Here is a 26,369-nt window from a genome sequence, read left to right on the forward strand (position 1 = left end):
ATGCCCAATGTCAGCTCTGTCAGCGAGTTCCTCCTGCTGGCATTCGCAGACACACGCGAGCTGCAGCTCCTGCACTTCGCGCTCTTCCTGGGCATCTACCTGGCTGCCCTCCTGGGCAACGGCCTCATCCTCAGTGCCATAGCATGCAACCACCACCTCCACACCCCCATGTACTTCTTCCTGCTGAACCTCGCCCTCCTCGACCTGGGCTGCATCTCCACCACTCTGCCCAAAGCCATGGCCAATGCCCTCTGGGACACCAGGGTCATCTCCTATCAAGGATGTGCAGCACAGGTCTTCTTTTTCTTCTTCTTGGTTGGAGCAGAGTATTCCCTTCTCACTATCATGGCCTATGACCGCTACATTGCCATCTGCAAGCCCCTGCACTACAGGAGCCTCATGGGCAGCAGAGCTTGTGCCCAGATGGCAGCAGCTGCCTGGGGCAGTGGCTTTCTCAATGCCATCCTGCACACGGCCACTACGTTTTCTCTACCCCTTTGCCATGGCAATGCTGTGAACCAGTTCTTCTGTGAAGTCCCCCAGATCCTCAAGCTCTCCTGCTCAGGTGTCTACCTCAGGGAAGTTGGGGCACTTGTACTAAGTATTTCTGTATTATTTAGTTGTTCTATTTTCATTGTTATTTCTTATATTCAGATCTTCAGGGCAGTGCTGAGGATGCCCTCTGAGCAGGGCCGGCACAAAGCCTTTTCCACGTGCCTCCCTCACCTGGCCGTGGTCTCCCTTATGGTCAGCACTGCCATGTTTGCCTATCTGAAGCCCCCCTACTTCACTTCCCCATCCCTGGATGTGGAGGTGTCATTTCTTTACTCGGTGGTGCCTCCAGCAGTGAACCCCCTCATCTACAGCATGAGGAACCAGGAACTAAGGGATTCAGTGAGGACTCTACTTGAATAGACACATCTTCAGCATATTCACCTATAATAGTATGGCTATAATTAGAAATTCCATCTTTTCTAGAAAAATACTGTTTCTGTTATTAAACGCCTGTAATATTATTTTATCTAACTAATTTGCCTTTGATTAAATAATGTTATTCTTAGTCTCATACTTGTCAATTTTTTACCTATAGAAACCGGCTTCCTGTGTACATAAAGCTACTGAAGTTACCTTGTGAATTTCATAGGTCTCAGCTTCTCTTTCTTCCCTTCTGTGGAGCTGGGGGAGCAGCCCCAGCACACAGGAGGAGCTCAGGACCAAGAGCCCAGCTGACACATGCAGGAGCATCACCAGCAGCCCTCAGGGCTGCCCCTCACTGCCCGCTGGGCTCTGCCTCTCTGCTGCCTTGGGGTCGGGGCTGCTGTTTCCCTGGAGCCATGGCCAATGCCAGCAGCAGGACGTGGTCTTTTCACTGCTGCTCTCTTTTGGCTTCCACATTGTGCTTCTTTTTTTCTGGGTAAGCCCTGATATCTCATGTACCTTGGTGACAGTCCTGTTGTCTCTGCAGTGGCATCCCTGTGGCTGCATGCAGCAGCAGGCACTGTGCAGCCCTGGGTCACAGCTGGCCTCCCTGCTAGCACCACAGTAACAAGAGGGTCTTCCTCAGGGCAAACCCAGAAGCCTGGACACCTCTTCCAAATGTGCTATCAGGAACACAGCCAAGGGATTGCTCCCTGCTCTTCTGTTTCCTGTGGATCTTCATGGAGTGAAGGACACAGGATGAAAGTCCCAGGGTGGTTGCTGCGGAAACAAGGGCAGGACTAAGCACTCCCGTTGGGGCAGCACTTGCCTAAGGAGATGACAGCTGGTCTTGGACTCATCTGCATGGGACTACACCCTGCAGTGGGGCTGACAGCCGATGTCAGCCTGGAGAGGAATCTGGAGCTTCCAGTTGTCAGAGGATCTCCAGGGACAAGGTGCTCAGTGGGTAGTGATTAGAACCTCACAAAATGACTGTGCAAGGTCGTTTCAGGTAACAAACAAGGTGAATCTGAGGAGTGCATGGGCAGCTCAGACTGCTCAGGCTGGGTCAGCTGTCACAGCAGGTTCTCCTCCCAGCCTCTTGCCCACCTGCATCCAAGTGACTCCTGGGACAGAGTGAGAAGCAGAGAAGGCCTTGATGCTGTGCAACCACGGGTGACCAACACTGCTCTGGTCACCTATCAAAAACACAGCACCACAGGGCCTGATCTGCAGAGAGAAACTCTGTCCCAGCCATGAGTCAGCAACCCCACAATCGACAAGAAGGTCTGGAAGGAGTCAAGAAAGTGCTAATAAACACCAGGACAATTGAGGAAGCCCAGAGGCCCTTCTGAAGGGTCACTGAGTGCCACCTGAGAGGCAGTGCTGGGCAGTGGGAAGGGCCAGGAGAAAGACTTGGGTGAAGGCTGTGAGAAACAGAGACACTCAGGGCTTTAGCAGCTGTCTGTGGATGGAATAGGAGGGTGAGGTCACTCCTTGGACTGGGGTAGGGCTGAAGGTCCCTGCATGAATCTGGTCTGATGGAGAAGTATCCACCTTGCATGTGTGCCTCAGCCTGGGAGCAGGGGCCTGTCCACAGTGCGGGATGGCTGGGCTGTGCTCAGCCATGCCCCAGGAGATGACCTTGCTCTCTTCCTCCCCACCACTCCCCACACGGGGCACGCCCTCAGGAAGCACCCCTGAGCCTGGAGATGCACCAACCTGCTGCGCTGAGGTGCCACTACTGCAGGGGCAGAGGGGAGGCTTGGAGAGACACATGGGGCCTGCGGGCAAGAGTGGTGTGGCCTGGGGAAGGGAGTGCCTGGGAAAAGTTACCCTGGAGACATAGGAGCCATTCTTGAAACAAAACATGTTGGCAGGAACCACACTTTTGTGGCAGTGCAGAGCTGCTGGGCACATTGTGCAGGGTGCTCTGATGGACATTGGTGTCCTTTTCCATCGTGTCTTAAGTGACGCTTTTCTCAGGAATAGAGTAGCCAACAGAGCACTGACAGATAGTCTAAGATCATGCAAGGCATCATAAACATGCCCCTAAAAAGATAAGTGATATGGGGAAATCAGGAGAAGCCTGGCCAGGAGAAATGTGAGACTGAGAGGAGGGAATAGGGGCTTGGCCAGCAGAAATTAAGGATTTTGTAGAGGTAAGAGGGTTCAGGTTCTGCTGATGCTGCCGTAACTGTGACTTAAAATAGTCATATGAAGCTATTCCCTGGCTTCAACCTGTAAACTTCTTTCCTAAACCTAAATGCTACTCAGCACCTTGACAGGAATTCACTACTCTAATGAGTGACCTCAACGAATCCCTTGAAGACAAAACTCAGCCCATAGCCACTTCCCCTAGCTCTTACTCTCTTAATCACTCTGATCTCTGCCCTTAATAGTAGCATTAAAATGGTCTATTTAACACTAGAAAACTGCTTCTGTGACCTAAACAAAACCCTAACTCCAAATGAATGTGAGGGGCCATGAATCTGATCAGCTTGTGGGCCACAAGGAGGAGATGGGTGGGAATGCTCTGAGGAGCTCAGCTCTGCCTCATCATCTCCTGCCCCAGCAGGAGGAATGTGACTGTGGCAGGGACTGTGAGGTCACTTCTGTCTCTGCACTTGATAGGGCAGCAGCAGGAACGTGTCACAGAAAGGGACTGTGAGGTCATTTGTGTCTGTAGTTGGCAGGTCACCCTTGACATAGACCTGGGATCTGCACTTTTGGGCTGACATCTGGCAGTGGCCCTGCTAGGCCAGCAGAAGGCACCTGCTTGGCATGCTGACTGGGGGATCCCCTCTGCCTCCAGAGCCAGGAGGACCCAGGCAGAAAGAAGGCCCCCAGATGGGCTGTCCTGTCCCTTCTGCTTGAGACCCTGACTGCACAGCAGCAGGCACAGGGCTTGGCTGTGTCTCCAGAAGAAGCTGCAAGGCCAGCAGCAGGCCCCTGGCTTGGAAGCTGCTGCTGAGGTGACTTGTGTCTGGTTGGCTGAGAGGCCGCAAGGAGCCTGCTTTGTTGGGATGCCTACTTCAGGAGTGGTTTCCACCCTCATTGAGCTATCTGTGGTAGTAGGAAAGAGCAGGAGAGAAGAACTTGCCACAAAGTGTGCCCTGGAAGGTTGGAACTGGCCACGAGGAGGAAGAAATGTCCCTCAAAGGGTCATGCTGTTGTCCCACAGATCACCCTCTGATCAGACCATGGCTTTCTGTTTCAAGGAACAGCTGGTGAGGGTTGACGAGACATGGGTTAAAGGAAGCGATGAGAGCAAAGCGTTGAACAGAGATGTTTGTCTGCAGACTTCAAGGAAATAGGGCAATGTGTGGGACAGCATTGGAAAGCCTGCATAGGAGAAGGCAGAGGGTGCTGGCAAAAAGGGAAGTTGCTAACAACCCTGAGATATTTGTCTCCTTGGCAACAGCTTATGAGGACTGATGTTATACTCGTTGCAATGAGGCCTCATTGATTGCTTATAACCCTGTGCAGCAGCTCAGAGGTGACATACCACTGTTCTTCCTTTGCCTTCACCCTGCCCAGCACATCCCACAGAACCCCAGGAAGAGCCCTGAGCCAAACACTGGGGGTGCAGGATCTCATGTTCCAGTGGCTGGGGCCAAGCCTTGGCCCTTCTGCATCACTAAAACCAACCAAGACTTTTCTCAGTACAGTGTTTTGCCTGTCTGTAACCATGGCCTCCAATTATCTGTCCTAACAAGGCCCTGGGGAGGCTTTGTTAGTAACAGCCCTCAATGGGGCCCATTAATACTCCAAGTCACTTCAACTTTTCCTCCTGACTTTACTTTCTGTAGCAGTTACATTATTCTCCTCTCAGTACCTGAGCTTCATAGACTGAGCACCAAAATAAACCATGGAACTCATTAAAATGCAGAAACTCCTAACATCTCTTCCATAGTTGTCTTCAAGCCTTCACGCCTTGTGCAGCTAATTGCAGAGCTTGCAAGATGTAATTAAAGAAGAAGATTTCAAAGAGCAACCAATAAAAATATTTTCTTGTTTCAAAGGCTGAATTTTGCTGCATTTCAGTTTTGAACATCATTCTCCTATTGCTATTGATCCAGGGCGACTTCTTTGGAGACCTTCGTCGGGAGGAAGAGCAGAGTGTGCTGGTCTGACACCTCCACTGCCAACAGTGGTCTTTGTCCCTGTAAGTGCAGCCCAGCCCAGCACATGAAACCCTTTCTAAGATAGGTCAGGGGTGCCTTCAGATAAAATAAAATAAATAAAAAAAAAATTAAATTAAATTAAAATAAAACAAATTTGAAATGACTATTGGATCCTGAGAAATTCAGTCTGAATCTCAGTAGACACCTGGAAATCCATGAACTATCTTGGGTCTTCTGAGGAAAACTCAGGGTGAAAAATAAAGAAAATACATCTTTATTGGCTGTAGCTGTACCCATGAGCCTGGACTAAATTTGGGAAATTGTCCCCTTCCAGACACAGAAACCTATATTGAGTAGAGTGAAAAGACCTGCCCAGTCAATAGAGTAGGGCAAAGTCCTACTTCGTGTGCTGTTGATGCAGAAGGCAAAAAGAATTGCATTGTGCCTGACACTACTCTGGGACGTGTCACCCAGGTCAGGCAACTTTACCTTAGTGCTGACAAGTCCATCCCTAAAGCACACTACCAAGCTCTGCATCTACACCTTGGCTCTCCAGTCGATGACCCAGCTCATGGACGGCAATCAGGGAGTCTCGGTTAGCGCGACGCTGCCTCAGGTGCGCCACCATGGTAGCCATTGGCACCTGCTGTTCTTCAAACCTCAGCAAACCCCCAACAGAAGGGTTCTGTGGAAGGCCAAGCAAGGTAGACAACTGTTTCATGTCCTTTGTCTCCAAGGCAGCTCTGCCAAAGCCCCACCGGTGGCGCCCTCTTGGAACTCTGAATTCCCTCTCCTGAAGCAGTCTAAGCCGAGGATGCACATAGCCTCTGGGCCAGTCCCAATGGGGTGCTTTTGCCATTCCTTCCCTGTTAGACTCACTTCAGCCTCCAGTACAGTTAACTGTTGGGTTCCCCCTGTCACTCCAGAAACGCAGGTGGGTTCTACCTCTTTCTAGCTTTATGGAATTAGGTACACTGTGCAACGGTGTCCAGTAGAGCCTGATACATTTGTGGATCTGATGTGCCAGGCCATTAAATATACCCAATCCAGTAAACCCGATTCTCCCTTTCCTCCCTGCCACCCCCTGGCTTGAAGCAGGACCCCACAAGTCCTGCTCATAGTATTCATTACTGTGTCTAGTAGACGGCCCAATGGAAACACGTGCTGCCATAGCACAGTAATTCCACGGGGCAGGGGAATGGAGCCGACAGTCAAGAGACACATTTGGGTGGGGAATATGGGGCCCAGCAGAGACAAGGAGTCAAGACAGTCAGCTGGGGGAGGCCAGGAGAAGCAGCCCAAGGGGTGGTGTTGCTTGTGAGGACACGTTTGAGGCAGCAGCCTGAGTGGGCAGCAGCTGTGCTCAGGCGAGGGGAGGCCAGGAAGCGCATGCCAAGAGCGCTCCTGCCAGCAGAGCCAAGGCCGGGGCCGAGCCCAAGGGCAGAGGCAGGCCCAGGGCAGGGGGCTGCAAGGGCCATGCTGAGCTCCCTGCCCCTGCAGCAGCCGCTCTGGCCCTCAGCAGATGTGCTGGCAGGCTGCAGGGAGGGGACAAATGCTCTGGGCCCCCTTCCTGCTCTGCCCAGGCCAGCAAGGGCCCAGGGCAGCCTCCTCTCCCCTGCCCCTGCAGCTCTGGGCTCCCTTGGCGCAGCCCTGGCTCTGCAGCACCAAGCCCTGCTGGGAGCCCTCCCCTGCATGCTGCCACCGCTCCCTGACGCTGCCGTTGCCCTCTGCCGGGCACTGCCCAGCCCAGCCCAGCCCCTGCCCACCTCTTCCCACCTCCCTGCCCTCTCCCTAGCCCAGTAGCCCAGGCTGTGCTGGCCCCAGGGCAGTGCCCACCGCAGGCTGCTGCAGGGCTCTGGGCACGGCCACCACAGCCCCAGCCCCTCACAAGGCACCGCAGCTGCTGGCACAAAGGCGGCTCTGGGCCTCCCCAGCAGCCCCCGTGCTCAGTAGGTGGAGGTCCGTGAAGCTGCAGGAGCCCTGCTCTCTTGCCTGGCAGATCCCCAGCACACAGTGCCTGTGCCCTGCAGGGCCAGCCCCGCTCCCCAGGCCAGCACAAGAGGCCTGGCCCAGCCACAGAGCAGCTCTAGATTCCTCTCCAGGTTGCCATTTGCCATCAGACTCAGCAACTTCAGGATACTCCTTGGGCAGTCAAGGCCAATTATTGATTGCTGACCATGGCCATCCAAGAAGGGAGTTCCCAGTCCAGCACTACACTGAAATTCTGATCCACGGTGAAGCCCAGAGAAGTACGGGGCCCGTTCATGCAGCAGTTCCTTGGGTATATTCCTAGCACCAGCTTTGGAAGAGCTGTGCAAAGAAAGACTGTCAGCAATATACATGGAATCTCAAGACTTAGTCAAATGCAAGAGTACAAGAGAAGAACGCGGAAGCCAAAAGAGAACAACAGTGACAAGGCCATGTCCTGCTGCTGGCCATGGCCATGGCTCCAGGGAAGCAGCAGCCCCGGCCCGAAGGCAGCAGAGAGGCAGAGCCCAGCGGGCAGTGAGGGGCAGCCCCGAGGGCCAGCAGGGCTGCTCCTGCATGTGTTAGCTGGGTTCTTGGCCCTGAGCCCCTCCTGCGTGCTGGGGCTGCTCCCCCAGCTCCAGTTGACACGGGACCTCTGACCAGTGCCATTCTGAATGTATTTCAGATGCCTTCCTTATTGTCTTTATTCACAGAGGAAACCTAGCTCTACAGGTACATGAGATGACTGTGTTAAAGTAAATAAATTAACATACTTCAGGTTAAAAATTCCATTATTCAAATAAAAATTATATTGAAAAAAATGTTAAAGCATAATAATAAAAATTGTCCTGTCAGTTTCCCAAATAACTTATCAGTCCAGTTAATGTTTTTATTTACCATTATGTATTATGACAGTAGTAATAATGACCACAACACTGATGCTTAAGAAGCATGTATAAAAACAGTTTTAATCAAAGCATTCTTGAGCTCCTGGTTCCTAATGCTATAGATGAGAGGATTCACTGCTGGTGGCACCACTGAGTACAGAACTGCCACCACCAGGTCCAGGGAAGGAGAGGAGATAGAAGGGGGCTTCAGGTAGGCAACTGTAGCTGTGCTAACAAACAGGGAGACCACAGCAAGGTGAGGGAGGCACGTGGAAAAGGCTTTGTGCCGGCCCTGCTCAGAGGGCATCCTCAGCACTGCCCTGAAGATCTGCACATAGGACACCACAATGAAAACAAAACAACAAAGGACTAAAGAAACACTAAACACAAGTGCCCCAACTTCCCTGAGGTAGGCATGTGAGCAGGAGAGCTTGAGGATGTGGGGGATTTCACAGAAGAACTGGTCCACAACATTGCCTCGACAGAGGGGCAGGGAAAATGTAGTGGCCGTGTGCAAGACAGCACTGAAAAGGCCACTGCCCCAGGCAGCTGCTGCCATCTGGGCACAAGCTCTGCTGCCCAGGAGGCTCCCGTAGTGCAGGGGCTTGCAGATGGCAACGTAGCGGTCATAGGCCATGATGGTGAGAAGGGAATACTCTGCTACAAACAAGAAAGCAACGAAAAAGAGTTGGGCAGCACATGCTTCATAGGAGATGGCCCTGTTGTCCCAGAGGGCATTGGCCATGGCTTTGGGCAGAGTGGTGGAGATGCAGCCCAGGTCGAGGAGGGCGAGGTTGAGGAGGAAGAAGTACATGGGGGTGTGGAGACGGTGGTGGCAGGCTACGGCGCTGAGGATGAGGCCGTTGCCCAGGAGGGCAGCCAGGTAGATGCCCAGGAAGAGCGCAAAGTGCAGGAGCTGCAGCTCGCGCGTGTCTGCGAATGCCAGCAGGAGGAACTCGCTCACAGAGCTGCTGTTGGGCATTCTCTGACATTGGACACAGTTGTCTGTTGAAGAGAGAAGACAGAACAGTTAGAGGAGGCTTCTCTGAGGAAAACCTATTGCAAGTTTTGGAGCACCCCCCAGCCTGAGCCTCTCTTTGCCGGAGAACCTTTCCACACCTCCCTTACTTGAGCTTGCAGAGGAGTCCTTCCTGCTGTTCATCAGGGGGAAGCAGGGATATGGGGGAAACTCTAGTTCAGTCCACTGATCAGGACATTGGAATTCGCAGTGCTGTTTCAAACAATGCATCTCAAGGCAGAACAGGGATTCAGATGCCACTGTTGAACACTGCTATTCTCACCTGCCCTGTGTCAGCCCTCTGTGAGCTGCAGGACCACCACACTCAAGTGTTTCCCTGAGAAGAAACAGCAGACAGCTGAGAGCAGAGAACCCCCAGTCCAAGTGCAGATGGACAGAAACCTCACCTTGTCTGTGCGTTGTGAGCAAGTTCTCAGCTCTTCCCTCCTAGCAAGAGGTGTAGAGGTCATTGCCCTTATTGCACCTCATTGCAGCTTCCCACAGACAGCCATCAAGACGCAAGGCCATGGTGTTAGCATGGAGGTGTCTTCTCCTTGGGGCACCTGGATAACACAAGGATGCCACAGGGGAGCTGCATCCTGCGGGAGAGCAGCCTGCAGTCCAGGAGGATGCCCCACTGACAAAGCTGGATATCTGAAAGCTGGAGTGTCCCATATCCCAGATGCTCCCCCTGCAGGGTCTGGAGGAGGCTTGGCCACTCTGCTCATGGCTGCCCAGGGGCACCTGCCTTAGGGCACTCCAAGGGGCTTCTGCCAGACTTCCTCACTTCGCACTGCAACCCAGCAGGACTCTCAAAGCCTACTGCATTGCCCACTGCCCTCCCAGAAACAACACCCAGCAGGAGACCTTTCCAGGACCTGCAGCTGCATGGCCCTGCAGCCAGGCACTTACCTTGTCAAGGGCTGTGCAGGTTTCTCCTGCAGGTAGCTCTCAGCATCCTCCCACTGCCAACTGCCTTCAGCCCCTCTCTCCTTCTCTCTGTGTCTGTGCTTCTGTGTCTCTTTCCTGCTGCGCTGTGCAGAGGAGCTGCTCCTGGGCACAGCTGTCTCTCTGCACCACGGCCCTCTTGCCACATTCTCCCCTTGAGCCCAGGAGCCCGGCCCAGCTCAGCAGCACAGACCTAGCCCAAGGCACTGCAATCACCCCTCTGGGGGCTTTGCTGATGAGCCCATGAGCCTCAGGCACTCAGAGACAATTGAAGACATCTCTGCTGAAGTGCAAGTCAGAGGCAAGTTTCCTGCAGTGTCCCCCTGAGGGCCAGCACTGACACAGCCTCCCTTGGAGCTCGTTAGAGCAGAACCCTGGAGGCAGTGAGGACAAGGAGACAAAGGCTGTGTGAAGGTGACACTGAAGTGTACATAAAGTGGATTTGTTTCACTAAGTACCAGGGTACAGACAATAATGAATGATTTAAAATTTGAAAATACAGAAAAGGAAGATAAAATAGAAATTAATGTTAACAATAACAATGACAATAGCAATAACAATAGCAATAATAATATGTACAAGGCAAGTGTTGCACCATGCAATTCCTGAGAAGCCCCTCACTGATGCTCAACCTATCCCTGAGCTTTGGTCCCACTGACTCTGGCCAGCCGGCATCGGGATCTCTTGTGCACGTCCCTTGACCTTAATTTCTTTTAGTGCAAAATCAGCTTTCAGCGGAAGTTGGAGTATTTTCTTCCCTTTCTCAAATACTCCCTCTGCTGTGTCACCCCACCCAGTTATGCCATCGATGTAGTGCAGGTGCTCAGGAGCTTCCTCCTCTTCCAGGGCAGTCTGGATCAGTCCATGGCAAAAGGTAGGTCTGTGTTTCCTGCCCTGGGGCAGTTCGTTCCAGTTTTCAAGCAGGCTTTGGCCTTCACTCTGCTGGCAAACGGATGGAGAAAAATGCATTACTGGTATCAGCTGTGGCAAAACACTTGGGTGCCTGTCGTGGTTCCGCTCGAGTGGGCAGCCGAGCTCCACCACAGCCGCTCTCTCACTCCCCCTCCTCAAAGAGGAATGGGGAGAAAATATGTGAAAAGGGCTCAAGGGTTGAGATAAGGACGAGAAAATCACTCAGTAATTATAGTGACGGGCAAAACAGACTCAGCATAAGGAGATAGTAAGATTTATTGCTTATTACTAACAAGCTAGAGAAGTGAGAAACAAAGGAAAGAAACCAAAAGGACCTTCCACCCCCCAACCACCCTCTTCCACCTCCTTCCCCCAAGCGGCGCAGGGGAACGGGGGAATGGGGGTTATGGTCAGTCTACAGCACTTCTTCTCTGCCGCTCCTTCTCGGTCACTCTCGTCCCCTGTGCTGCGGGGTCCCACCCATGGGATGCAGTCCTTGGTGAACTGATCCGGCGTGGGCTTCCCACAGGCAGCAGCTCTTCCAGAACTGCTCCAGATATGGGTCTGTACCATGGGGTCCATCCCTCAGGAGAAAACTGCTCCAACCTGGCTCCCCTACGGGCAGCAGCTCCTGCCAGGTCACCTGCTCCTGCGTGGGCTCCTCTCCACGGGCTACAGGTCCGGCCCGGAATCTGCTCCGGCAGGGGTCTTCCACAGGCGGCAGCCTCCGTCGGTGCAGGGCCACCTGCTCCACCGTGGTGTCATCCACGGGCTGCAGCGTGGAACCCTGCTCCACCGTGGCACTCCATGGGCTGCAGGGGGACATCCTGCTTCACCATGGTCCTCACCACAGGCCGCAGGGGACTTCTGCTCCGGCGTCTGGAGCACCTCTCCCCCTCCTTCTACACTGACCTTGGCACCTGCAAGGCTTTTTCTCACTCCCTTCACTCTCCCGGCTGCTGTGTGGCACAGCGTTTTTTTCCCTGTCTTAAATATGCTCTCACAGAGGCGCAAAACAACATCGCTTATTGGCTCAGCTCTGGAAAACAATGGGGCCCTTCCCAAACATGGGGCAGCTTCTAGATCCTTCTCACAGAAACCACCCCTATGGCCCCCTGCTACCAAAACCTTGTCACGTAAACCCACTACAACAACACAACATCAAAGAGCTCAGCAAGGTCCACCAAGGAAAGGAAGCAATGCAGGAGAAAGACAGGACAACAGGGACAATGGGGAGCATAAGGGAGGAGGCAGCCAGCGGCCTTAAAAACAAAGCATAAAAAATAGCTTCCAATAGCGGGACATAGTGAATTGGAGCTCTGGGGCCTGCATCTAGAGATGTCTTTTATATTTATCGTGCTGTTGTGGAGATGGGTCCTCTGGCTTTGGTCATGTTTTTTCATGTTCTGCATTTCTCTCCCAAGAAGAAGCCCTTGTTGGGCGGAGAGGTAGAGGTGTGCTCCAGAAACACAGTGATGGCAAGGAGTCCTCCACTTCATTCTTCCATTTTTTTCCAGCTGGAAGCATTCATAGTTGTCAACTGAATTGGTTTAGAGGAGTAGGAAACACAGCATTGCTGGATTTCTGCTTTCTCCTAGATCTTAGCAGACCACATGATGATAGTTGTTCTTGTTTTATGTTCTTATGGTACGTTATGTTATTATACATTTTTTCTATGTTATGTTATTTTATGTTCTTATGTTATGTTATGTTCTTATGTTCACAACAGAACTCATTTCCAATACTGCCTCAGAGACACCTGGGCCAAAGAGCAGGGCCTTGAGCGGGTAGCTCACCTTGAGCGAGCTCATTTCCTTCCCAGTAGCTGAAATGTGCCGTTTCGGGGGCATTTGGGGGCTACAGTGTGCTGCTGAGAGGGATGTTGGAGCTCCTGCAGGGCAGTGCTTCCACTAAGGCAAGGCCTTATCTGCATCTTCTACTGCCCTGCAAGCGAGGATGCATGGGGCACACAAGAAGCTGGCAGGGGACACAGCTGCAGGGATTGCAGGGATTCCTAAAGTCATAGCCAAATACAAGAAAGACAGGAGGACGTGATGCATTTGATAGAAAGGAGCTGGGTTTTGGGTCAAAATCCGTCCCTTTTTCTATCCCGGAGACCCCCAAGGGCGTAGGACAGCAGCACTGCAGGGCAGCAAGAGATGCTGTGCATTTGTCTCATCCCCCTGAGACAGTCACTGGGTGACGATGGTGCCAAGTGTCTGGAAAGAGACCTTGCTTTCTCAGGCCCAGGTGTCCAGCTGCACACCAAGGCCGTCCCTGGCTTCCAGGCGCAGTTGCCAGGCCCAAGGCCGAGCTCCCCTGCGAACCCCCAGCCCAGCAGACCTTGCTCCTGGCATTGTGGAGCAGCCATTTCACGGCAGCCTTTTCTCCTGGCAGTCAGCTTAGAGCCGAGAGCTCTGCCACCGGGACGCCTGAGAGCCGTGGTAGCTCAGCAGAGAGTCACTGTCAGCCTTGGAGCTCACAAAGGTGGGTGGCCACAAGTGCCCTGAGCGTCCAGCTCGCAATGAGGACTGCTGTGGCACTCGAGGCGTGGAGGTCGGCATGGTGCAATGGGAGACACCACTGTCCTGCTGGTGGGACAAGAGACACTGATGTGCTGCTGCTGCAGGAGGAGACTTGAAGGTGCTGCTGCTTAGAGGTGCTGAGGAGAGGGCAGCCTCCATCGCAGTGGCTGAGCTGAGCATGCTCCTGTTCATCAGCGCTCTCCCCTTCCTATGTTTTTCCTAAGGTTGACAGAGAGAAACGCACAGATCTTTTGATCTCTTTCTTTCCTGGTAAGAAATGGAAGAGCCTCGTATCTACATATTCGCCAGATTCTGCCTGGCGCCCTTGGGACTGGGAATCTGTGTTGATCTGTAATAAAGAGCAATCATCAGCACAACAAATCCCCGTGACCTTGTGTCCTGGTTTCAGTTAGAACAGAGTTAATTTTCTTCCTAGTAGCTGGTGGAATGCTGTGTTTTGGCTTAGGATGAGAAGAGTGCTGATAACACCCCGATGTTTTAATTGTTGCAGAGCAGTGCTTATACCAAGCCAAGGACATCTCAGCCTTTTGCTCTGTCCTGCCAACAGGCAGGCTGGGGGTGCAGTAAGAGCTGGGAGGGGACAGACCCAGGACAGGTGACCCAAACTAGCCAAAGGGGTATTCCATAGCATCTGACGTCAGGCTAAACAATACATAGGGGTGGCTAGCCAGGGGGAGGGGGCTGGACTGCTCGGGGTTAGGCTGGGCATCGGTCAGCGGGTGGTGAGCAATTGCATTGTGCATCACTTGTTTGTACATATTACTAGTAGTAGTACTATTATCATCATTGTATTATTATTATTATTATTATTATTATTATTATTATTATTATTATTATTATTATTATTATTTTCCTGTCTTATTAAACTGTCTTTATCTCAACTCACGGGCTTCACTTTCCATTTCTCTCCCCCATCCCAGAGAGGGAGGGGGGAGGGTGAGCGAACGGCTGCGTGGTGTTTAGCTGCCAGCCGGGTTAAACCACGACAGTCTTTTTGGCGCCCAACGTGGGGCTCGAAAGGTTGAGATAACGGCAGATCTGACCAGAGTGTGTTAAACTAAAATTGGTATAAGTATTAGACCTGCTTAATAGTCACTTGTCATAATGCTGATTGCTTTAATCTCAACTGTGCTGCGCCTGTTTTACAATTTGAGTATTATAACACACTATTTTCCCTATGTTCTCTCTGTCATGCTGCTTATCCTCTCTGGGCCCTGGTTTCAGATCATTATGGTCCTGTGTGTTGTAACAGTGGATTATGAGACGATGAAATATCTGGCCATGACTCTAACTTGGTATTTGTACTCAGTAACATTGTCGACTCTATACTTTGGAAACTGTATCTTGGAAACTATTAGCAATTATACCTGTTGCCTTTTTTCATTAGGGAGTCAATCTGTGGAGGGGAAACGGGAAGATATTTTTTCTTACCCATTTACTCTTCCTTTCTCCTTCACCACCTCCTTATCCTCCTTGATCACTCTCCCTTTCTTCTTCAGCACCCTCTTACCCTCCGAGCTTGTTACAATAGCTCTCCAAGATATTGAATATCCTTGGGATACTCAGACCAGCATACTCTTGCTGTTCTGCCTCATGAATGTGCTTCAGGTTCTGCCTAAAGTTAAACAACTACTTAGGAAGCTCATCTGGAGATCTGCCCGGAGGCAGTATAGTTGTGGGTGGCAGGGAGTATGGGAGGATATGGGCAGGCATCTAGAGCAGTTGGCACCCCCAGTGTTTTGGAAATTCTCCCCTGAACAACTGTGAAATCCTCAAAAACTTGCAGAATGCTTGAAAAAAAGTCAGGTGTCATGACTCTGGCAGTTCCAAAGTAACACAAATCATTGTAACGTGCTGGGGCCTGGCTCATGCCTATCGAGCTGCCATGGATACTGCTATCAACTTAGTGACAGACCCTGCGGCCACTCCAAGTCCCGTGACAGATCCAACGGCCCCTGTGACCCCTACGGTGGACACTGCAGCGGCTCCAATCCCAGCTCCTGCAGCCGCTCCAGCCCCAGCTCCTGCAGCCGCTCCAGTCCCAGCTCCTGCAGCCGCTCCAGTCCCAGATCCTGCAGCTGCTCCAGCTCCTGCAGACGCTCCAGCTCCTGTGGCTGGGTCAGAGAAATGAACTCTAGCAGTGCAAGTTGACCCTGCAGAGGGTATTCCAACCCCTGTGGCAGACCCTGTAAAGGGGTCAGAGAAGTGAGCTGTAGCAATGCAAGCTGCCCCTGTAGAGAAGGTGAAAAAATGGTATAGAGATTCAGGTCGTTTAGAACGCAGAGAGTCTTCTGCCAAATCTAGGTATAGAGATGATGACGATGCTGGGCCATCAAGGATTCAGGAGGAGGAAGATGAGGATGCCAAAAAATCAACAGTAACTACCCGAAGCCTAAACAAGCGTGAGCTACGAGATGTGCGAAAAGATTTTGGTCATTGTATAGGTGAGCAGCTTGTCACCTGGCTGCTCTGATGCTGGGACTCTGGAGCCAATTGTGTGGAATTAGACGGCAGGGAAGCCAGGCGGCTGGGATCCCTTGCTAGAGACGCAGGCATTGACAAAGCAATTGCAGATGGAGCACAACCTCACAGCCTCTGGAGGCGTCTCCTCTCAGCCTTGAGGGAAAGGTATCCCTTCAAGGAAGAACTTTTATGTCTACCAGGCAAGTGGACCACTATGGAGAAGGAAATCCAGTACCTGAGGGAATTAGCCTTACGGGAAGTGATTTATGAGGATCCAGACCTCAGACAAACATCCACAGATCCAGATGAAGTCAGGTGTACACGACCCATGTGGCGGAAGTTTGTACAGAGTGCACCATCATCATATGCCAGCTCCTTGGCAATAATGGCCTGGAAAGAGGATGAGGAACCCACAGTGGATGAAGCAGCTAAACAACTCCGGCAGTACGAAGAAAGTCTCTCCTCTTCCTTACAGGCCTGCGTCTCAGCTGTGGAGAAACTTTCTGAAGAGTTCCACCAACTTAAAGAGAATCTATCTTCCTCCCCACCAGAACCAACCAGTGTCCACCGACCAAAAGAGAACACTGTGGAGAAACTTTCTGAAAAGGTTCACCAACTTGAAGAGAGATTATTCTCCTCCGCACCTGTACAGAGCAGTGTCTCAGCTATCAGGGGTAGTCGTTCATCCACACAAGGAAGACGATACGGTGGGTACTCACCCCGTGCTACCCTGTGGTTTTATTTACGAGACCATGGAGAGGACATGAGAAAATGGGATGGAAAATCTACCGCGACCCTAGAGGCACGGGTACGTGAGTTGCAAAAGAAAACAATCAGGAAGAAGGGATTCTCTGAAAAGTTTGCTGCTCCAACTTCCAGCAGACAGTCCTTCAAACACAGAAACGAAGAAGATTCCGACCAGGATTAGGGAGGCCCTGCCTCCAGCCATGGGGAGGAAAGGGATAATCGAGTTTATTGGACTGTGTGGATTCGACGGCCTGGCACATCAGACGCACAGAAGTATAAGGCTTTAGTAGACACTGGTGCACAATGCACTATAATGCCATCGAGCTATAAAGGACCAGAGCCCATCTATATTTGTGGAGTGACAGGGGGATCTCAGCAGTTGACTGTATTGGAGGCTGAAGTGAGTCTGACTGGGAATGAGTGGGAAAAGCACCGTATTGTGACTGGCCCGGATGCTCCATGTATCCTTGGCATAGACTATCTCAGAAGACGATATTGCAAGGACCCAAAAGGGTTCCGGTGGGCTTTTGGTATAGCTGCTTTAGAGACAGAGGGCATTAAACAATTCTCTACCTTGCCTGGTCTCTCAGAGGACCCCTCTGTTGTGGGGTTGCTGAGGGTCGAAGAACAGCAAGTGCCAATCGCTACCACAACTGTGCACCGGCGGCAATATCGCACTAACCGGGACTCCCTGATTCCCATCCATAAGCTAATTCGTCAATTGGAGAGCCAAGGAGTGATCAGCAAGACTCATTCACCTTTCAATAGTCCCATATGGCCAGTGCGAAAGTCTAATGGCGAGTGGAGACTAACAGTGGACTATCGTGGCCTGAACGAAGTGACGCCACCACTGAGTGCTGCAGTGCCGGACATGCTGGAACTTCAGTACGAACTTGAATCGAAGGCAGCCAAGTGGTACGCCACAATTGATATCGCTAATGCATTTTTCTCCATCCCTCTAGCAGCAGAGTGCAGGCCACAATTTGCCTTCACTTGGAGGGGAGTCCAATATACTTGGAATCGACTGCCCCAGGGGTGGAAACACAGCCCTACCATTTGCCATGGGCTGATCCAGTCTGCGCTGGAGCAGGGGGAAGCTCCTGAACACCTGCAGTACATCGATGACATTATTGTGTGGGGTGACACAGCAGAGGAAGTTTTCGAGAAAGGGAAGGAAATAGTCCAAATCCTTCTGAAAGCCGGTTTTGCCATAAAACAAAATAAAGTCAAAGGACCTGCACGAGAGATCCAGTTTTTAGGAATAAAGTGGCAAGATGGACGTCGTCAAATCCCAATGGATGTGATCAACAAAATAACAGCTATGTCTCCACCAACTAACAAAAAAGAAACACAGACTTTACTAGGTGTTGTGGGCTTTTGGAGAATGCACATCCCAAATTACAGTCTGATTGTAAACCCGCTCTACCAAGTAACCCGTAAGAAGAATGAGTTTGAATGGGGCCCTGAACAACGACAAGCGTTTGAACAAATCAAGCAGGAAATAGTCCATGCAGTAGCCCTTGGGCCAGTTCGAACAGGACCAGATGTAAAGAATGTGCTCTACACTGCAGCCGGGGAGAACGGCCCCACCTGGAGCCTCTGGCAGAAAAAACCTGGGGAAACTCGAGGTCGGCCCCTGGGGTTTTGGAGCCGGGGATCCAGAGGATCTGAGGCCCGCTATACTCCAACTGAAAAGGAGATATTGGCAGCATATGAAGGAGTTCGATCTGCTTCGGAGGTGGTCGGTACTGAAGCGCAGCTCCTCCTAGCACCCCGATTGCCGGTACTAGGCTGGATGTTCAAGGGAAGGGTCTCTTCTACGCATCATGCAACCGATGCTACATGGAGCAAGTGGGTTGCACTGATCACTCAGTGGGCTCGAATAGGAAACCCCAGTCACCCAGGAATCTTGGAAGTGATTATGGACTGGCCAGAAGGCAAATACTTTGGGATATCATCCGAGGAGGAGGTGGGTCGTGCTGAAGAAGCCCCACTGTACAACCAGTTACCAGAGAATGAAAAGAAATATGCCCTGTTCACTGATGGGTCCTGTCGTATTGTGGGGAAGCATCGGAGATGGAAGGCTGCTGTATGGAGTCCTACACGACGAGTTGCAGAAGCTGCTGAGGGAGAAGGTGAATCGAGTCAGTTTGCAGAAGTGAAAGCCATTCAGCTGGCTTTAGACATTGCTGAACGAGAAAAATGGCCAGTTCTCTATCTCTACACCGATTCATGGATGGTAGCAAATGCCCTGTGGGGATGGTTACAGCAATGGAAGCAAAACAACTGGCAGCGTAGGGGCAAACCCATCTGGGCTGCTGCTTTGTGGCAAGACATTGCTGCTCGGGTAGAGAACCTGGCTGTGAAAGTACGTCACGTAGATGCTCATGTGCCCAAGAATCGGGCTACTGAAGAACATCAAAACAACCAGCAGGTGGATCAGGCTGCTAAGATTGAAGTAGCTCAGGTGGACCTGGATTGGCAGCATTAAGGTGAATTATTTATAGCCCGATGGGCCCATGACACCTCAGGCCATCAAGGTAGAGATGCAACATACAGATGGGCTCGTGATCGAGGGGTGGACCTGACCATGGACGCTATAGCACAGGTTATTCATGACTGTGAAACATGTGCTGCAATCAAGCAAGCCAAACGGTCAAAGCCTCTTTGGTATGGAGGACGATGGCTGAAATATAAATATGGAGAGGCCTGGCAGATTGATTACATCACACTCCCTCAAACTCGCAATGGCAAGCGCCACGTACTTACAATGGTGGAAGCAACCACCGGATGGCTGGAAACATATCCTGTGCCTCATGCCACCGCCCGGAACACTATCCTGGGCCTTGAAAAGCAAGTCCTATGGCGACATGGTACCCCAGAAAGAATAGAGTCAGACAATGGAACTCATTTCCGAAACAACCTTATAGACACTTGGGCCAAAGAACATGGTATTGAGTGGGTGTATCACATCCCCTATCATGCACCAGCCTCCGGGAAAGTTGAACAATACAATGGACTGTTAAAGACTACATTGAAAGCAATGGGCGCTGGGACATTCAAAAACTGGGATACGCATTTGGCAAAGGCCACCTGGTTAGTCAATACTAGGGGATCTGCCAACCGAGCTGGACCTGCCCAATCCAACCTGTTACGTACTGTAGATGGGGATAAAGTTCCTGTAGTGCATGTAAAAAATATGCTGGGTAAAACAGTCTGGGCTACTCCTGCCTCAGGAAAAGGCAAACCCATTCGTGGAATTGTTTTCGCTCAGGGACCTGGATACACTTGGTGGGTGATGCAAAAGAACGGAGAGGTCCGGTGTGTACCTCAAGGAGATTTAATACTGGGTGAGAATAGCCCATGAATTGAATTGTACCATGTTAATTACTATATAATACTGTATGTTATCACTACCAGGACTACTATATACCCTAGATGAAAATCGTGACTAATTAGAATGTATGGAAAAGAGTGTAACCTGAGCATGACATAAATGGTATGGAATAAGGGGTGGATAGATGTCCTGGTTTCAGTTAGAACAGAGTTAATGTTTTTCCTAGTAGCTGGTAGAATGCTGTGTTTTGGCTTAGGATGAGAAGAGTGCTGATAACACCCCGATGTTTTAATTGTTGCAGAGCAGTGCTTATACCAAGCCAAGGACATCTCAGCCTTTTGCTCTGTCCTGCCAACAGGCAGGCTGGGGGTGCAGTAAGAGCTGGGAAGGGACAGACCCAGGACAGGTGACCCAAACTAGCCAAAGGGGTATTCCATACCATCTGACGTCATGCTAAACAATACGTAGGGGTGGCTAGCCGGGGGAGGGGGACCAGACTGCTCGGGGTTAGGCTGGGCATCGGTCAGCGGGTGGTGAGCAATTGCATTGTGCATCACTTGTTTGTACGTATTATTATTATTTTCCTATTATCACCATTGTATCATCATTATTATTATTGTTATTATTACTTTTGTTATGATTATTTTCCTGGTAAAGTTGCATGACTTGGGTTACACTTCCTTGAGTAGTGTCAGACAGGTCTTTTCACATCACTCAATGTAGGTTTCTGTGTCTGGAAGGGGACAATTTCCCCAATGAGGCCAATCTCATGGGTAGAGCTACAGCCAATGAAGATATATTTCCTTTAATTTTCTTCCTGAGTTTTCCACAGAAGACCCAATAGAGACTATGGATGTCCAGGTGTCTACTGAGATTCAAGCTGAATTTCTCAGGATCCAATGGTCATTTCTATTTTATTTTATTTTATTTTATTTTATTTTATTTTATTTTATTTTATTTTATTTTATTTTATTTTATTTTATTTTATTTTATTTTATTTTATTTTATTTTATTTTATTTTATTTTATTTTATTTTATTTTCATCCTGAGCTTTCCACAGAAGACCCAAGACAGACCATGGATGTCCAGGTGTCTACTAAGACTCAGTCTGAATTTGTCAGGATCTAATGGTCATTTCAAAATTTATTTTATTTTATTTTTTCCAAGGCACCACAAGTTCTCTGTGAAAGGTTTTCATGTGCTGGGCTGGGCTGTAGTTACAGGGACAAAGACCACTGCTGGCAGTGGTGGTGTCAGACCTCCAGAATCTGCTTTTCCTCCTGATGCAGGTCTCCAAAGGAAGTCACTCTAGGTCAATAGCAATAGGAGAATATTGCTCAAAACTAAAATGCAACAAAACTCAGCATTTAATATGAGAAAATATTTTTATTAGGTGTTTTTTGAAATCTTCCTCAACTATGCCATGCAAGCTCTGCAATTAGCTGTACAAGGGGTGAAGGCTTGAAGAAAACTATGGAAGAGATGTTAGGAGTTTCTGCATTTTAATGAGTTCCATGGTGTATTTTGGTGCTGAGTCTATGAAGCTCAGGTACTGAGTGGAGAGTGATGTAATCGTTTGAGCAAGTAAAGTCAGGAGGAAAAGTTGAAGTGACTTGGAGTATTAATGGGCCCCAGTGAGGGCTGTTACTAACAAAGCCTCCCCAGGGCCTTGTTAGGGCAGATAATTGGAGGCCATGGTTACAGACAGGCAAAGCACTGTGCTGAGAAAAGCCTTGGTTGGTTTTAGTGAAGCGGAAGAGCCAAGGCCTGACCCCAGCTACTAGGAGGAGAGACCCTGCACCCCCACGTCTGGCTCAAGGCCCTTGCTGGGGTCTGTTGGATGTGGTGGGCAGTGGGATGCCATCAGAAGAACAGTGGTATGACACCTCCGAAGTGCTGCACATGGTTGAAAGGAATCTATGAGGCCTCATCACAATGAATATAAAATATCTCCTCATAAGCTCTAGCCAAGGGGACAAAAACTTCAGGGCTATTATGGCATTCCATTTTTACCAGCACCCTCTGCCTTCTCCTCTGCAGGCTTTCGTACGCTGTCACACACTTTCCCCTATTTCTTTGTAGTCTGCAGACACCCATCTCTGTTCACCACCTTGCTCTCATCCCTTTCTTTCTCCGATGTCTCATCAGCCCTCACCAGCTGTGCCCTGAAACACAAAGCTAGGGGATGATTAGAGGGTGACCTCTGGCACCACAACATGACCCTTTGAGGGACATTTCTTCCTCCTCGTGGCCAGTGTGTAACATTCAAGCTACACTCTGTGGAAGTTTTTTCTCTCCTGCTCTTTTCTACTACCGAAGCAGGCTCCATCAGGGTGGAAACCACTCCTGAAGTAGGCATCCCAACCCAGAAGGCTCCTTGTGGCCTGTCAGACAACCAGACACAAGTCACCTTAGCAGTATCTTCCTAACCAGGGGCCTGCTGCTGTGCAGTCATGGACTCAAGCAGAAGGGACAGGACAACCCATGTTGGGGCCTTCTTTCTGCCTGGGTCGTCCTGGGTCTGGAGGCAGAGGGGATCCCCCAGTCAGCATGCCAAGCAGGTGCCTTCTGCTGGCCTAGCAGGGCCACTGGCAGATGTCAGCCCAAAAGTGCATTTCCCAGGGAGAAGTCAAGGTGACCTGCCACCTACAGGCAGAAGTGACCTCACAGTCCCTTTCTGTGACACATTCCTGCTGCTGCCCTATCAAGTGCAGAGAGAAGTGACCTCACTGTCCCTGCCACAGTCACATTCCTCCTGTTGGGGCAGGTGATCTTGAGGCAGAGCTGACCTCTCCCTGGACCCCTAGGGACTATGGCTCACCTTTCTGGGTTAGAGAGTAAACAGACTTTTAGTGGGAATTTTTGGTGTTTTTTTTTAGATCTGCCAAGAAGTCTAGGGGTAAACAGAGCACTTGAAAGCAAGTGTTAAGGGCAGGGATCAAGGTAACCAATGGAGTAAGTGTTAGGGAAAGAGGCTATGGGCTTAGTTTGTGGATACTTCTGTGGATACTGTGAAGTCAAACACTGGAGTAGTAAATTCCTGTCAGGATGTGAAGTAGTATTTAGATTTACGAATTCAGGTTATTGGCTGAAAGTGGGAAGGGTCTCATATGACTGTTTTAAGTCACTGCTACAGCAGCATCAGCATAACCTGAATCCTCTTACTTCTAATAAATCCTGAATTTCTGCTGGCCGAACCCTTATTCCCTCTCTCAAATCTCACATCTAAATTAGGGTTTAGGGATTAGGGATTAGAACTTTCCTGTGTTAGGCATAGCGCACAGGTCTAGGGTGTTCAGGTCCGTATTTAGGGTATGGGCAAGTGTTTTGAGATAGGTTTTTTTTTAGGGCTGGCCTCAGTGCTAAGGTTAAATAGAGTATTTCAATCCTAGTGATAAGGACAAGGATTAGGGTGAGAGAGAGGTAAACGGTAAAGGCTTCTGGTTTGAGCTTTGGCTTCAAGTGAAGGTTTGAGGTTATGCAGGACAGTAGTGGACTACAGTCAAGGTGAGGAGTAGCAGTTAGGGGTTAGAAACACAGTAAGAGTCTAAAGGGAGTGTTTTCAGAGTCAGTGTTGCAGCAGCATCAATATTACCTGAACCCCCTTACCTTTTCACAATTGTTACTTTATGATGGCCAAGCCATCCAATGGATCCAGGGTAACTTTTAATCCAGGGTGACTTTTAATCCAGGGTAATTTTTAATCCAGGGTAATTTTTCCCAAGTCCTCATGCATGCTTCAGTTTCCCACAGGCATCTTGGAAGCAGTGGCCACATCTGTGTAGAAAACTTAAAGCAGCCCTGAAGGATATCTTCAGACAAAAGCTGACACCTCTGACATGACAACTCCTATCCAAGACCTCTTCCTCTTTGAGGCCTACCCAGTACTTTGGAAGAGTGGATCTCACAACCTACAGTGCAAAGCAGGTGTCTTCTGCTGGCTTGTCACAGGCACTGGCAGATGTGAGCCTAATGGCAGAGATCTCAGCCAGGACTCAAGGGATGACCTGTTGGCTACTTCAGAAAGAGCTCAACTCACAATCCTTTTTATGGACATTCACTTAGGACTGGATTAGGAATTTCTGAAGCACGACTGACCTCATAACAACAGACCTACAAAACACCCCCTTTTTGGGCCAGGACCTGCCCATCTAGAAGTAATCTGGCTGTGATCCTTGGAGCACTGCTGCTGGGCTCCCAGCCTCTCTGATGCACAGGAGCCATTTCTGTGCCAGTCTTGTAAGGTGTTAGGGCAGGAGACTCCTTGCAGGCAATGCTCCAGCCCCGTGCCTGTTGGTGGTCTCTGAGCTCCTTGCTCAGAGCAAAGATCACATTCACATCCAGAAGCCCTGTGCCTGAAGCTGGCCTAGAAGACACTCAGGGAAGCGCCCTCCCAGCCCAGACCCAGCCCCAGCCCCAGCCCCAGCTGGCAGTGCTGCTCTGCAGAGAAAGGGGGCTGTGGTGCCCGGGGCAAGGGGGCACTCTGCAGGGCCGTGCTGGGCAGGCTGGGAGGCAGACCCAGCTCATGGGGTCACTGCCATTGCCCCAGGGCTGCAAGGAATCCCTCACCAGGCTTCTTTGCTGGGGCTTTTGTGTGCCCTGGGGCTGCAGAGCTCTCCTCTGCCTGCTCACACGAGATTGAGCACTTGAGCTCTGCTCAGTCCATCTTGGACTGACCAGAGTCCTGCTGGATTGCCCTGCAATGCGAGGAAGCCTGGCAGAAGCCCCTTGGAGTGTCATAACCTAGCTACCCCTGGTCAGATAAGAGAGGAGTGGCCAAGCCTCCTCCAGACCCTGCAGGGGGTGTAGCTGGGATAAGGGACACTCCAGCTTTCAGATATCCAGCTCTGTCCGTGGCGTCCTCCTGGGCTGCAGGCTGCTCTTCCGCAGGATGCAGCTCTCTCGTGGCATCCTTGTGTTATCCAGCTGCCCAAGGAAAATACACCTCCATACTAACATCATGTCCATGCTGCTGGATGGCTGTCTGTGTGCAGCAGGAATGAGGCCTCTGCAGCCCTGTCTAGGAGGGAAGAGCTGAGATCCTGATCAGTCCCCTGGAGAAAAGGTGAAGATTCTGTTCAGCTGCACTTGGAGTGGGGCTTCTCTGCTCTCAGCAGTCTCCTGTTTCTACTCAGGGCAGCACCTGAGAGGGATGGTCCTGTAGCTCATAGAGGGGTAGCCCAGGGCAGCAGAGAACAGGACTGATGGGAAGAGCTGCTCTGCTCAATCTTCCCCAGAGGACAAGTCCTTTGCCTCTTGGCACCCAAAGGATATCACCTGGAGTGTGGAAGTAATGTCAGGGAGTTCCACCATCCAATACCTCTCCTATGTGTTATACGGACAACTAGGATAAAATAAAGTGAGGAAAATAGTTGCAGCTTTGCTCCTCAATCAGCTCAGTTGCTTGCAACAATACTGCAAAGCTCATTGGTCTGACATTTTTCTGACTTTGAGTTATCCACCCTTCTGTTTTATTTCCTATTTTCCTCAGAGAAGCCTGTTCTAACATTGCTTTGCCTTCTCCTCTTCAACAGAGAAGCAAGTAGAAAGTCAGAGAATGCCCAACATCAGCTCTGTGAGCAAGTTCCTCCTGCTGGCAGTCGCAGACGCGTGAGCTGCAGCTCCTGCACTTCGCGCTCTTCCTGGGCATCTACCTGGCTGCCCTCCTGGGCAACGGCCTCATCCTCAGTGCCGTAGCCTGCCACCACAGCCTCCACACCCCCATGTACTTCTTCCTCCTCAACCTCGCCCTCCTTGATGTGGGATCCATCTCCACCACTCTAATCAAAGCCATGGCCAATTCTCTCTGGGACACCAGGGCTATTTCCTATCACGGGTGTGCTGCCCAAGTACTTTTTTAATCTTTTTTTTTTTGATGCAGAGTTTTCCCTTCTCACCGTCATGGCCTATGACCGCTACGTTGCCATCTGCAAGCCCCTGCACTACGGGAGCCTCATGGGCAGCAGAGCTTGTGCCCAGATGGCAGCAGCTGCCTGGGGCAGTGGCTTTCTCAATGCTGCCCTGCACACGGCCAACACATTTTCCCTGCCCCTCTGCCAAGGCAATGCTGTGGACCAGTTCTTCTGTGAAATCCCCCACATCCTCAAGCTCTCCTGCTCAGATGACTATCTCAGAGAAGTTTGGGCAATTCTGTTTAGCATTTTGTTAGCATTTGGTTGTTTCATTTTCATTGTGCTGTCCTATGTGCAGTTCTTCAGGGCAGTGCTGAGGATGCCCTCGGAGCAGGGCCGGCACAAAGCCTTTTCCACGTGCCTCCCTCACCTGGTTGTCACCTCCCTGAAGATCAGCACTGCAATCTTTGCCTACCTGAAGCCCCCCTCCATTTCCTCCCCATCCCTGGACCTGGTGGTCACACTTCTGTACACTGTGGTTCCTCCAGTAGAGAACCCCCTCATCTACAGCTTGAGGAACCAGGAACTAAGGGATTCCATCAGGACTCTACTTGAATACACACATCTTCAGCAAATTCACCTATAA

The 26,369-nt window shown here is 50.7% G+C and overlaps 1 protein-coding gene and 1 pseudogene across 2 annotated transcripts; one reads left to right on the top strand and one right to left on the bottom strand.

Annotated features, from left to right (window-relative positions):
- LOC311216115 (olfactory receptor 14A16-like) lies at nucleotides 1-26,369 on the top strand (annotated as a pseudogene). Its single transcript has 2 exons — nucleotides 1-170; nucleotides 25,582-26,369. The product of its transcript is annotated as an olfactory receptor 14A16-like (transcript).
- LOC311216570 (olfactory receptor 14C36-like) lies at nucleotides 7,956-8,882 on the bottom strand (the record flags this gene model as incomplete). The annotated part of the gene is made up of 1 exon (XM_084298103.1): nucleotides 7,956-8,882. One exon carries the CDS (start codon nucleotides 8,880-8,882, stop codon nucleotides 7,956-7,958), a length of 927 nt encoding a protein of 308 aa, XP_084154229.1.

Source organism: Netta rufina (assembly GCF_964035555.1).
Source record: "Netta rufina genome assembly, chromosome: 18".
Lineage (NCBI taxonomy): Eukaryota > Metazoa > Chordata > Aves > Anseriformes > Anatidae > Netta > Netta rufina.